General features: G+C 52.3%; 1 protein-coding gene across 1 annotated transcript in view; it reads left to right on the forward strand.

Annotated features, from left to right (window-relative positions):
- Positions 1–11,811, forward strand: part of IL31RA (interleukin 31 receptor A) — a 53,720-nt gene extending 41,909 nt beyond the window's left edge. Inside the window, exons 10-14 of the mRNA XM_017344724.4 lie at positions 168–314; positions 2,445–2,585; positions 5,011–5,104; positions 6,185–6,266; positions 8,011–11,811. Coding sequence (XP_017200213.3) covers positions 168–314; positions 2,445–2,585; positions 5,011–5,104; positions 6,185–6,266; positions 8,011–8,469 — 923 coding nt within the window. The 3' untranslated portion in view covers positions 8,470–11,811. The remainder of the gene's footprint in view (positions 1–167; positions 315–2,444; positions 2,586–5,010; positions 5,105–6,184; positions 6,267–8,010) is intronic.
- The last annotated feature ends 980 nt before the right edge of the window (positions 11,812–12,791 follow it).

A 12,791-nucleotide genomic window follows, 5' to 3' on the forward strand; every position in this document is an offset into this window, starting at 1 on the left:
TGGGTGACAGCGGAAAATAATCATCCCAAAGAAGCGCATTCACCCGTGCCCTGCTCGGCCCTCACCTCCAGCACCACGGTTTTGCTCGAGTCCTAGCAGAGCCCTTGCGGGGAAGACCCGCTGTGGCGAGGTTCAGTGCTGATCACTTGTCTCTCTGTAATCTCAAGTTCCATCGAAAGGACCCGTGACCAAGGTGGAGAACATTGGTCTGAAGACAGCCAGAATCACATGGAAAGAAATTCCCATGAGGGAGAGAAATGGTTTCATCAACAACTACACCATATTTTACCAAGCTGAAGATGGAAGAGAATTCTGTGAGTGTGTCTGTAATCACGTTTTTAAAAACCTGCCGCCCCGGGGAGAAGCTGGGTGTAGCCCTGTCACAGGGGCTAGGGACCTGCGGCCTTGCACTTGCACTCGGCGTCTGTGAATGCCTCTGAAAGTGGCGCCAGGAGCACTCACCTCTTATTTTTTGGTGGGGGGTAGATGAGAGTCAGGTGACAGTATGTGAGGGACTGTGGCAGTGGGAGGAGTTGGTGCCGTTAGTCCTGGTCCGGCTCTAGACAGGTGGCCTACCTGTGAGCCCCTGAAGCTTATTCCCGGGGGGCCTGGCTTGAAGAGTGCAGGGGCACACAGCCGCACCAGCAGCACCCACCCTAGCACGGGGCCCCTGACTGACTCCAAGCCAGCCTTTTAGCTTCAGCCCATGGCGCCTTCTGACGTCCTAAATTCTGGGCTGTGTTTACATTCCCATTTAGGCTAATTTTTTTTTTTTATGGTCAGACACACATAAACTTTATCACTGGAAACATTTAAAAATGTACATTTGAGTGGCAGTACAGTCAAAGGGTTGGGCATCCACTGCCACTCTATTGCCAGAACTTCTCTATTTCCACAGAAATAGAAGCCCTCTACCCATAATTCCCCTCATCCTACAGCCCTGGGCCCCTACCAAGGTGCTTTTTGCCCCTGTCTGGATTCCCTCTCCTCAATACTTCACATAAGTATAACCATACGACACGTGGCTTTTGTGTCTGGCGACCTGCACTTAGGAGGATGCTTTCACAGTTCACCACACAGTGGCATCAATTAGCACTTCTCCTTGTCATGGCTGAATAATGTTCCACAGCATGGAGAAGCCATGCTTTCTTTATCCATTCTTCAGTTGATGAGCCTCTGGGTTGTTTCAACCCGGTGGCAGTAATGACTATGCTTCTGTGAACGTCAGCATACAGATGCCTGTTTGAGTCTGTGCTTTCCTTTCTTTGGGAAATCTGCCCTAGAGTGATCTGCTGGATCGTAGAGTTGCTCTAGTGAAACTCACTGAGGAGCGTCTGTTTCCCAGTGACCATGCCACCAGCTACAGTGCAAGAGGGCTCCAGTTTCTCTACTTTCAGGCCAGCAGTTGTTGTTTTTCATTTTTATAAAAATTATAGTTAGTAGATGTGAAGTGATATCTCATTCTTTATATTTACCTAATGTAGATATAATGTATAATTTATAATAGTGCTATTGAGCATCTGTTTATGTACTTAGCCAATTGTATATTATTTTTGGAGAAATGTCTCTTTAATTTCCTTGCCTTTCAAAACTTACTGATTTTGCAGCTGGCACTGTAGTGTAGAGTTAAGCTGCTGCCTGCAGTGTTGGCATTCATTCCATGTGGGCACCAATTCAAGTCCTGGCTGCTCTAACTTCTGACCCAACTCTCTGCCAATGCACCTGGGAAAGCAACAGAAGGTAGGCCCCTACACACACGAGAGACCCAGAAGAAGCTCCTGGCTGCTGGCTTTGGCCTGGCCCAGCTCTGGCCATTGGAAAGTGAACTAGCAGATAGAAGATTTCTCTCTCTCTCTCTCTAACTCTTTCAAATAAAATAAATGTTTTAAAAATTACTTATTTAAAACATTATTTGAGAGGCTGCTTCGCTCCTCACATGGCCACAACAGCCATGTCTGAGCCAGGCTAAAGCCAAGAACCAAAAACTCCATCTGGCTCCCCGACATGCGTGGAAGGGGCCAAAGTCCTTGGTGCATTAGCAGGAAGCTGGGTTGGAACTGGAGTAGCTAGAACTCGAACCAGCATTGCAGGTGATGGCTTCACCTGCTATGCCTTTTTGACTGACAATAACAGTTGTACATATTTTGGGGGATAGTATGGTATTTCCTTAGCACATTGAGGTGACTAGTTCATAATAACCTGTCATATACTTTATAAGCACATAGAAGAGAGGAATTTGCAAGTTGCAAATGTCAGGTAATGATGCAGAGAGAGAAACATAGCCCTGACATGGTCAGTACACTCGGTACATGTCAGAGATAAGGGTTAGAGTGTGAGGTGGTCACGCATGGAGGTGCTGGGCCCCGTGCTCTTACTTTGGTGCTACTCAACATAACTTCCAGCCCATGTGGCTGTGATGTTTGACTTTTGTGTTTTTCCTTTAGCCAAGACCGTCAACTCAAGCATTCTTCAGTATGACTTGGAGTCCTTGACACGGAAGACTTCCTATGCTGTCCGGGTTATGGCCAGTACCAGTGCTGGGGGACACAATGGGACCACAATAAACTTCAAGACGTTGTCGATTAGTGAGTCTTTCCTTGAAGCCCTGAGTACCTCTTGCTGGTATTTACCTTAGGCCAATCAGAAATGACCACTGCCAAAAGCAGGCAGAAGCCAAATGCAAGGACAGGTACCTAAGGGAGAAGACTTTCCGGAAGGCAGATGGGTGAAAGAGAGGAGGGAGGACAGGAAAACTGACAGCTAAATTTAGAAAAGGTCTTTATGGATGGGCCAAATCAGCTTACAGAGGAGGGATCAAGTTAACACCAACTGTAGTCTCAACATCAAGCCAGCTCCCACTTCAAGGCTGTCCCCAAGTTCACAGGCACCAGTTTCTGTATGTCAGAGGCTACTGTACAATAGGACCATGGAGGAAAACCTTGGCTGAAAAGACCAGTGACACATAGGAAGGGACTTCCCTTTGTTCAAGGAGTTTTTTGAGGAAAAAGATATATGTTTGATTTACCAGCACTTATGTTAAGAAATAGAGAGCAAGAAAGATTGAATAGGTAAACAAATAAGGTAAAATGTAACACAGTGTCATCCATGGCCAGTGAAGGGGGAGAAGATGCAAAAGAGGAGAGAGAGGAAGGAAAAAGAAGGAAGGAGAGTGGGAGAAATAGCTTGATTTTGCCAAGTCCTTGAGTGGCAGAGAGACTATTTTTTAAGGATGTACTAAAACTGTTTTAAAGACAGAACAACCTTTTAGATAAACAGTTTGGAACACTGCCAGGTTTTGCAATAACTGGTACAAACTAAAAGTTGTCTGCTTGGGGTATTCTTGAAAGCTCTTACAACATTTTTAAAGAAAATAGCAGTGTGGTTCCGGAAAACATGACTAGAGTATTACTATCTTTGGAAAACATGTTCCGTTTTTTGAACTAACGTTGCTGTTCTAGAACTATTTGATGTCGCTGTTTAAGTGTACAAATTGCATCAATGGATGGAACTTTCTCCAAGAGTCATATCTGAAGCAAGACCCTGCCTTGGAGCCTGGCAGTCTCCAGGCCTGGTCTGCAGATTGCAGATCCCCCTGCTGCTGTCTCGGATCCTCTGTAATGCATTGATTTGTGGCAGCCACATTTTTAAGCCCTGGATCCTGTGCTTGAAACCCACCGACCACTTTGTTCTATTCTTTTTTTTTTTAAAGATTTATTTATTTATTTGGAAGGAGTTACAGACAGAGAGAGGGAGAGAGAGAGAGAGAGAGGTCTTCCATCTGCTGGTTCACTCCCTAAACGTCTGCAATGGCCAGAGCTGGGCCGATCCAAAGCCAGGAGCTTCCTCTGGGTCTCCCACATGCATGCAGGGGCCCAAGCACTTAGGCCATCTTCTGCTGCTTTTCCAGGCCATAGCAGGGTCCAGGATCAGAAGTAGAGCAGCCAGGACTCGAACCGGCACCTATATGTAATGCCAGTGTTTGTGTGGAGGCTTAACCTACTATGCCACAGCGCCAGCCCGGACTTCATCCTATTTTAAATAAAACCAGGCCGGCGCCGCGGCTCACTAGGCTAATCCTCCACCTTGTGGTGCCGGCACACCGGGTTCTAGTTCCAGTCGGGGTGCTGGATTCTGTCCCGGTTGCCCCTCTTCCAGGCCAGCTCTCTGCTGTGGCCAGGGAGTGCAGTGGAGGATGGCCCAGGTCCTTGGGCCCTGCACCCCATGGGAGATCAGGATAAGTACCTGGCTCCTGCCTTCGGATCAGTGCGGTGCGCCGGCCGCAATGCGCGGGCCGCGGCGGCCATTGGAGGGTGAATCAACGGCAAAGGAAGACCTTTCTCTCTGTCTCTCTCTCACTGTCCACTCCGCCTGTCAATAAATAAATAAATAAATAAATAAATAAAACCCAAACTCTTTCCTGCAGCTTTCAGGGTCCTTCTTCGTCTGAACCAACCCCATTTTTTGCTACTTTCTGCCTCGGTTTGTGTTCCTTAACTTGCTCCTGCCTCAGAGCCTTGCCCTCTCCCTAGTTCAGCCTGGCTGGCTCCCTTTCTCAGCTCAAATTTCACTTCTCCCTGGCTGCCCAATCTAAGGCTGCTGCCCTCCCTCCCGCCTCGCCCTAGGGACTCTGCACCTCCTTACCCATTTCAATCTGAAATAATCTTATGTATTGCCTGAACCTCCTCCCAGAATACAAACTCCCCAAGAGTGGGGATCTTACAGTCCTTGCTGATGGCTGTTGGGTTTTTCACGCAGGGTAGTGCTCCAGTTATTCACTGGATGAATGAAGTTGGAAGATGGCCCTGGGAGCACAACATCTATCCATGGCATGAGGGAGATGGGGGACCACTCACCTCAGGGTTTTGTTTTTAATGGAAAAGAATTGAATTGAATGGGAAGAAAAGTTAGAAATGTGTGGCTGAAGCTGCTAGAAGAAAAAGTGAATCTCTGATATTTGTCAAGAAAGCAAGGAAATCAACTTACCACTGGCTTCTTCTCCTTTTCCCAAAGATGTCCTTGAGATTGTCCTTATAACGTCTCTGGTTGGAGGAAGCCTCCTCCTTCTCTTCATCCTGACTGTGGCCTACGGTCTCAAGAAGCCCAAGTGAGTTTCTGCAGGAACAGCAGGTGCCTGGAGAAGTGTGACGGGGTGGAAGGCATCCCAGGCACATGGTAGGAGGGGGGCTCTCCCCTCCGAAGGGGGTGCTCATTCATTTGTGAACTCCATACGCCTTTGCTGAGATGATGGAAGCCACACTCCAGTTCATTAGATTCTGACCATGCAAGAGGTCTTTCACCCTCACTTAGCTCCACGGTCCAGGTCTAGGCCTTGTAGAGGCCGGGGTGTCCAGCTGCCCACAGATGAACCTGCTGCACTTGCTATCCAGGACTCGAGTTAGAGAAAAGGTCCCTTTCTTGCAAAGTCTTGAGGGGTCCCTGTCATCAGCAAGAGGCAGAGCAGGGACTGAACCATGTCACACGCCTTGGCTCCTTGCTTGTGGGGTGGTGTTGGATGGCCAGCTGCAGGGGCCTTTGTCCTACCTGCCCTGGCCAGCGTGGGGAAAGAAGCTTGTCTTTGGGGTCTTGTGTTTCATGCTGCCCTCACGGTCCTTCCCTAGCAGAACTCTCTGTCCAAATGGGCCCCTTCCCCACTGGGCAGCTGCACTTAGGTAATGGTCACGCTAATGTCATCCTCAGTGACCAAGTGTTGGTTGTCACCAGGTCATCAGCACAAATTCGTGTCCATTAGGCACTTGACTCTTCCTCTTTAGCATGCATTAGGACCAGGCCCCTCCCCAGGGCTTCTGATTCCTTGGTTCTGGGGTGAAGGCCATGAGTGACCTCCAGGTCATGCTGTAGTTGCTCGTGACAGCCACCCCTTTGGAAATCACAGAGCAGTAACTTAGCTTGTAAGCTTAGGATGTGACCCTCCTGGGCAATACGTGGTGGCACCATTTCCAACAGCAGGACCAGGTTGGAGACACAGGGGCAGGAGAGAAAGGATGGGGCTGGCTTTGCCTGGGGTGAGATCTCCTCCCCTTACATCTGCAGAGGGCTTGGTGGGAGCTTGCCCTCATCTGATAGGGAGCTACACAATTCCCTTCAGCAAAGCCCCACTGTTCAGGCTCCGCCATGCAGTGTCTAAAAATGCTTCTTGGACTCACTTTGTATTATCTCTTATTAGCAAACTGACTCACTTGTGTTGGCCCGATGTTCCCAACCCTGCTGAAAGTAGTTTAGCTACGTGGCGTGGACATAATTTCAAGGTAAACACTCCAGTTGTTGTCATGCAAACCACTGAGCTGGGTGGGAGCCGACAAGGGTGGCTGGAGAAGGAGAAGTGTTCTGGGCTGAGCTTTGCTCAGGCCTCACAGAAAGAGAACTCAAGATTTAAAAGTCCTGGGGGAGCAGCTAGCTGGGCAAATGGAATCATCCTTCCTGGAATGACTTTGGCCTTGTGCTTTGGACCAGAGGAAAGAGCTTCACCAGGCTCATGAGGCCCCATTATGTTGCCAGCATGGAACTGGTCCTAAAGGAGAAAAGAGGATACTGACCTCACCCTTACTGACTTGACTGTGTAGTTAGCAAGAGAGAAGGCCTGGCTAGAAGAACTGAGGTCAGTTAAGCATCAGCAAGGGTGTTAGCCTAGTGGTTAAGATGCTGTTAGGACACAGTGTCCCACAATGAAGCATGGGGGCGGTCAGTTACCGGCTCCAGCTCCCAATTCCAGCTTCCTGTTTTTTTCAGACCCTGGGAGGCAGTGGTGAAAGCTCAAGTGGTTGGGTCCCTGCCACCTACATGGGACAACTGGATTGGGTCCCTGGCTCCAGCCCCAGCCCAGCCTTGGCAGTCGTGGGCATATGGGGAGCAAAATAGCAGGTGGAAGAGCCAAGCTTTATTTAACAAGTATTGGGGTTTTCTAGTGAATTATCCGTAGCAGAAACCCTCCTTTTTCATTAAGTTTTGAAATTGAAAACTGTGATGAAATTTTTAAGAATTAATTTATTGTTAAAATAGAGATAAGCTAAATATAAACTTGAATTCTTATTATCGAAAGGCTGTATCATAAGAGAGAGGGAGAGAAAGGTCTTTAAAAAAAGATTTATTTATTTATTTGAAAGGCAGAGTTACAGAGAGAGAAATAGAGAGAGATCTTCCATCTGCCAGTTCACTCCCCAAAGGTTGCGACGGCCAGGCTTGGGCCAGACCAAAGCCCAGAACCAGGAGCTCCATCAGTCTCCCATATGGGTGGCAGGAACCCAAGCAGTTGGACCATCATCCCCTGCTTCCTTCCGGGTGAATCAGCAGGAAGCTGGATCAGAGGTGCGGAGTAGCCGGGACTTAGCTGGGACTCCAAGCCCAGGCGTTCAGATGGAGAATGTGGGCATCTGAATGTCTGCCCGGCCTGCTGCCCCACACTGACCCCCAGAGGTCTTCGTGAACATGGACATTCTGTTCGGAGCACCTGCTCTCGACTTCCTCTTCCCTGTCAGTGTGGGATTACCTACTTACTCTCCTCATCACGTGTGACTTCAAAGAGTAAACGGAATCAGAGGCAGCGTTGTCTGATGACTACAATGCTTTTTGAATAGGCTGTAGGTCGGCCCTCCATAGCGAGCGCTTATTAATCGCCCACCGTATGCCAGCCTCTCATCCAGGCCCTGGGGGTCTATAGATGACAGAGACGCCGCCGCTGCATGAGGCCACCTTTGATTTCCTGGCGATGCTGGACACGCTGTCTTTGTGACCGATTTACTCTCTGATTTTGGTGCTTCCAGCACAAGTGGGGTTTTGTGAACACGTGATTGGGGGTAGCATTGTACCTCTGGAAGAGGAAGGTCTTGCAATGTGGAGTGCTTACCTCGGGAAACAGGCTGCCTGCTCCGGGCCTGGGAGGAACGAGGGGCGGCTCAGGAGTGCGGCGCTTGGTGCCCCAAGCCCAAGGAGCTAAGGCTGACAGCAGGGGTAGCCCCGAAATGACCATGTGGGACATCTTCTCTTCTCTTCCAGGGTGAGCGAAATCTGAAGGAGTTGGATGACGCTGGGAACACAGAAGACAGGATCCTAAAATCATGTTCTGCCCCCAGCGACCTGATCGACAAATTGGTGGTGAACTTTGAGAATTTTCTGGAAGATGTTTCCACAGGGGAAGCCGGAAAGGGTTGGGAAAGCATTTGGGGAGGGGAAAAGAACGAATATGTGACCCCCCCCTCCAGGCGTGACTGCCCCCCAGGGAGGGGTGTCCAGGGGGCCCTGCCTCTGACTGAGCCTCTTCCTGCTGGGCTGACCCAGCACCTGCTTCCCACAACGCGGGGAGGGGGCTGCTCCGAGGCCCCAGGGCAGCCCCTGCCCTCCGGCCCGGGTCTCGGGGAGGACGACGCGCCGACTCTGTATTTGAAAAATTCAGTGACAACCAGGGAATTTCTCGTGTCTGAAGTCCTTCCGGACCACACCGAGAGACAAGCATAAATGCCGCGTGGCGGGAGGCCTCTAAGGCCCAGCGTGGGTGCCCCTGGCCCGGACGGGGGACGGGCCGCAGGCAGGAAGCCCGTCCCTGGCCCTCCCCGCCCTGCCCTGCCCTGCCCTGCCCTGCCCGGCGGCCTCCCCCGGCCCTGAGCCTGGCGGGCACGGCTGGGAGTGGGTGCTGCAAGATGTCGGGTTGGTGACAGGCCAGAGAACTCTCTGGAGGAAGCGCGATGCCATCTTCTCTTGGTTTGAAAGGGGCCCAGCTCTGAGCCCTGCGGTGGACACTCCGGACTCTCCTCTGGAGCTGGGCCCCGGGCGCCATCTTTGCCGAGCTCCAGGGGGACCGTGTCCCCGGACAGTCCGGGAGCCTGTGCTGTGGGCTTCCTCTGCGAGAGGAGCCCAGCTGGGGCCGCTTCCGAAGTCCTCGCGTCAGGCCTGTCTGGGTGACGCCTTTCAGGGAGAGGGCGGGGCCCCAGATGGCTCGGCCCCTCTCCCGTCGCGGCAGCTGGGGACATCTCTGGGGCAGTTCCCACGGCCACCCCAGCCCTCTCGCGGATTCCTTCTTTACCCCTCTGCTCGCTCTCCTGGCCACCCCTGCCTATCTCCTGCTTCTCCACTTCCTTTTTCTGGTCTGTTTCCTTTCCGTTTCCCTCCCTGGCCCCGTCAGCCTCTTTGGTCACTTTCCCTGTTCGCTTTGGCTCCCTCGGGGCATGGGACCCTACCCCTGCATTCAGATGGCCCCTGCGGGGGTCTCAGGGAAGCCAGCATTTCCTGCCCGGAGCGGGAGCCCCAGGTCCCCGGGCCCCACGCCCAGCTGTCCTGAGCACTCACAGGACCTGGGGCCTCCATGCTCGGAAGCCGCTGGTGCCTTCCTCTCCCGGATCGGTCACCAGCTGGTCCCATGCAGAGCCCGGCTGTGCTTGCTGTTTGCTGTCAAAGCGCGAGTGTGGACGCAAGCAGGATGACTGTGATTTAGCCTGTTCAGTGGAAACTGATAACATCCCCTGGAAGGTTTTCTGGGGCTCTGGGGACTGCGCAGACTGCAAGGTCAGTGCCCTGTTGGTGGCCTTCCTTTACAGTAGTAGAAAATTCTAGAAGAATGGCCGAGAAGCCATCCACGTGTTTAAAGACTGTCATTTCTTTCTGGTGTTTTCGGAAGCGGCAGTTTGCAAGCACCAAGGAAGGGGTGGTTGGGAGAGGCAAGAGATGGGAGATGGGAGAGGGCAGGCCTCTGGGGGGATCGCTCCTCCCTGGGTGTGGGCAGGTCTGTGCCGGGCTTCCCAGCATGCCCCTGGTCGCAGCTGCTGTGCCATGGGTCTGCAAACTTGGGCCCTTGGCCTGAACCCCACTCCGGTTTTTTGTGGGGCCATGCGTTAAAAAATAGTGTTGACCTTGGTAAGTGGAGGGGAAGGAAAGCAGATGAAGAGTAGTATTTGGTGGCAGTGAGAAGCAGCTGAGGGTCACTTTTCAGCGTCCACAAATGCAGCTTCATCGGAACACTTCCGTGCCCACCACTTACACATCAGCCACGGCTGCCTTGCCTCCCCAGACTCCCCAGCGCCTGAAACAGTCGCGCCTGGCCCTGGGTAGAAAGTCTGAGGATGCCAGGTGGGAGGCTCTGCCCGCAGCGTGTTTTACCTTTGAATCAGCTGCTCATTAAAAATCAATGCAGGATGTGCATTGATTCTTAATTCCCACGTAATGGGAACTGCCCCAGGGAGCACTCCCTGGCGCCCCCAGGCCTCCTGACTTCCTGCCCGAGCCCACAGCTAAGCTGGGGGCTGCCTTTACTCCACAGCAGTGGTTCTCAGCCAGGGCCTGGGCACCTTCACCCACACCCTGCAGGCCTCAGGCACTTGGCAATGCGAGAACACGGCTTTGACGGCCAGGACTGGGAGGCACTAGCGGCATCTAGTGGGTGGAGGCCGGCACTGCTGTCCTGAGCAACCTTCCCGGGGAATTACCCGGCTCCTAGCAACAGCTGTGCCCAGTGGGAAATCCCAGCGTGAACCTGCCTGTGCCTGCAGACCCACAGCCTTCGCCTGCTGGCTCAGCGCCCTGGAGAGCTTGCCGTGTCCCTGTTGTTTTATCATTAATTTTGATTTGGGCTTAACTCTAAAACAATCCCGGGAGCTCGGAATACCCATCATTTACTTCATTCTTAGTTCATTCTTGATACGAACTGTGTGCACCTGTGTGCCCTTGCACCTAACTGCAAGTCATCCTGTGAACCTGCTGGGCTCTCCCTTTTCTTTCCGCTGTAATTTCATATGGAAAATCTTGCATGGACGTTGAGCGCATGCTGAAGTGTGTCCGCTGCCAGAAGCCCAGGGTGTGCCTGTGTATTCTGCTTTGCTCTGGTCTCTTCAGCGGGTAGGCTTGTTCTGTGCGTCCTCCCAGTTTGGAGAGCAGCTGCGCTACGCTTCTCCTCTCACCTCTGTCCTAGCTCCTTGGGGCTGAAAGTGGAGTTTCCGAGTCAGAGTTCTGTGGTCATTGTCACACCTGGCATGACTGCCATTCAGAAAAAGGGCTGGGCTGTAGGACTTACCCTGCCAGAGGAGTCCGGGGTGCCCCCTGTGCTTCTCCATTGAGAACCAGCTGCTCACCGCTGCACACCTGATTCTGCTTTCTGTCGATGGTTACAGAAACGTCATCGACGAGGTGTGGTTGTAATCAAGGTGTGCCGCATTGTTGGTGCCTTGGGGGGTCTCAGGAAGAGGAGCGGGTGCTGCAGGCCATTAGCAGTCCCCGTCTCCTCTACAGCTGTAACGGGACTCTGGGGTCAGTGGGTACAGAAGTGATGGCTCCAGAAGCACAGAGAATCCCCATCCATGTTAGAGAGCTAGGACCTTGATGGCCCTCTGCCTACAAGACACCGGCCCCGTGCTATGACGGTCGTGGGAGAGGCAAGGGGAGAATTTGATGAGGGGCAGAACTGCGGTCAGCAAAGGCTCCCGTGGCTGCTCAGGGCAAGCCTGCTGCGTGTCCTACTGATTGCATTCTCAGCGATGGAATTCCCTTGTCCAGCCCAGCTTCCTTATCCATGTGGACTAAAATGCCAGGGAGGTGTCATGAGGCCTGGGCTTTGAAACAGAAATCAGAACGTGTCACCCTGGAAGGATGCGCAGAGTATTCTGGCCGGTCATAGCGATCAGGGAGATGGAACCGGTGCCTGCAAGAGGGCTTCTGTCTGTGGGCTAGAAACGCTGTCGTGTCCACAGGTTGGTCATCCGCTAGTGTAAGACGTGGTGCATGTACATGGAGCGAGAAAGCCTGGATTTTATGTGGGACTAGCTTTAAAACGCCTCTGATACATGCATTCGTATCATCCTTCAGACAATAAAGCTGTAATACCATTTTTGTATAATGCTATTCTGTTTTTTTTTTTTTTAAGATTTATTTACTTACTTGACAGAGTCACCAAGAAAGAGGGAGAGAGAGAGATGGAGATCTTCATCTGCTGGTTCACTCCCCAAATGATCACAATAGCCAGGGCAGGGCCAGGCTAAAGCCAGGAGCCTGTAACTCCATCTGGGTCTCCCACATAGGTGGCAGGGGCATAAGCACTTGGGCCGTCTTTTGCTGTTTTCCCAGGTGCATTAACAGGGAGCTGAATAAGAAGTAGAGCAGGCAGGACTCAAACTTGCACTCATATGGGATGCCTGTATCTGCAAGTAGCAGCTTAACCTGCTGTGGCGCAATGCTGGTCCCTATTCCTCTGTTTTAAAGTTTTACCTGCTCAGGGGCATGCGTTTCTTGGAGAAGTCACGATGTTGCTTGGGACTCCTGCATCCCATTTCAGAGTGCCTGGGTTCAAGACCTGTCTCTGCTCCCAATTCCAGATTCCTGCTGATGTGCACCCGAGGAGGCAGCAGGTGACGACGCAAGGACACCTGGGAGACATTTGGAGCTGGTGTTCCCGGCTCCTGGCTCTGAGCCTGGCCCATACAGGCGTTAGCGGAGTAAACCAGTGAGTGGGAGATCTCTGTTTCTCTGCCTTTCGAATGAATACAAAGTTAACACAAATGCAACCATGTTAGGGCCCAAGGACCCTGGTGGCAGCAGGTGGCCAGCACTCAGCAGGTCATCGGAGCAGGCTTCACCTCAAGGTTGCCCCTTCTTCCTGTTCTGCTCCTCTTGGCAGTGCCTCCAAACCCCTCCAGGCTCTGGGAGCTCCCCCGGGTCTCCCCTTGTGGCTCTCAGCAGATGGCATCACCCCCATGCATCTCTCCTGTCCTGCCCAGGTCAGACTGCTGGGGTGGCCTCACAGCGGAAGGCAGCCCGGCTCTCCCCTGGGCTGCAAAGCCCATCAGCACCTTGACCTT

The sequence above is a fragment of the Oryctolagus cuniculus genome, chromosome 14, assembly GCF_051225735.1.
Source record: "Oryctolagus cuniculus isolate XC-2025 breed Fujian yellow rabbit chromosome 14, ASM5122573v1, whole genome shotgun sequence".
In the NCBI taxonomy this organism is placed as follows: Eukaryota; Metazoa; Chordata; class Mammalia; order Lagomorpha; family Leporidae; genus Oryctolagus; species Oryctolagus cuniculus.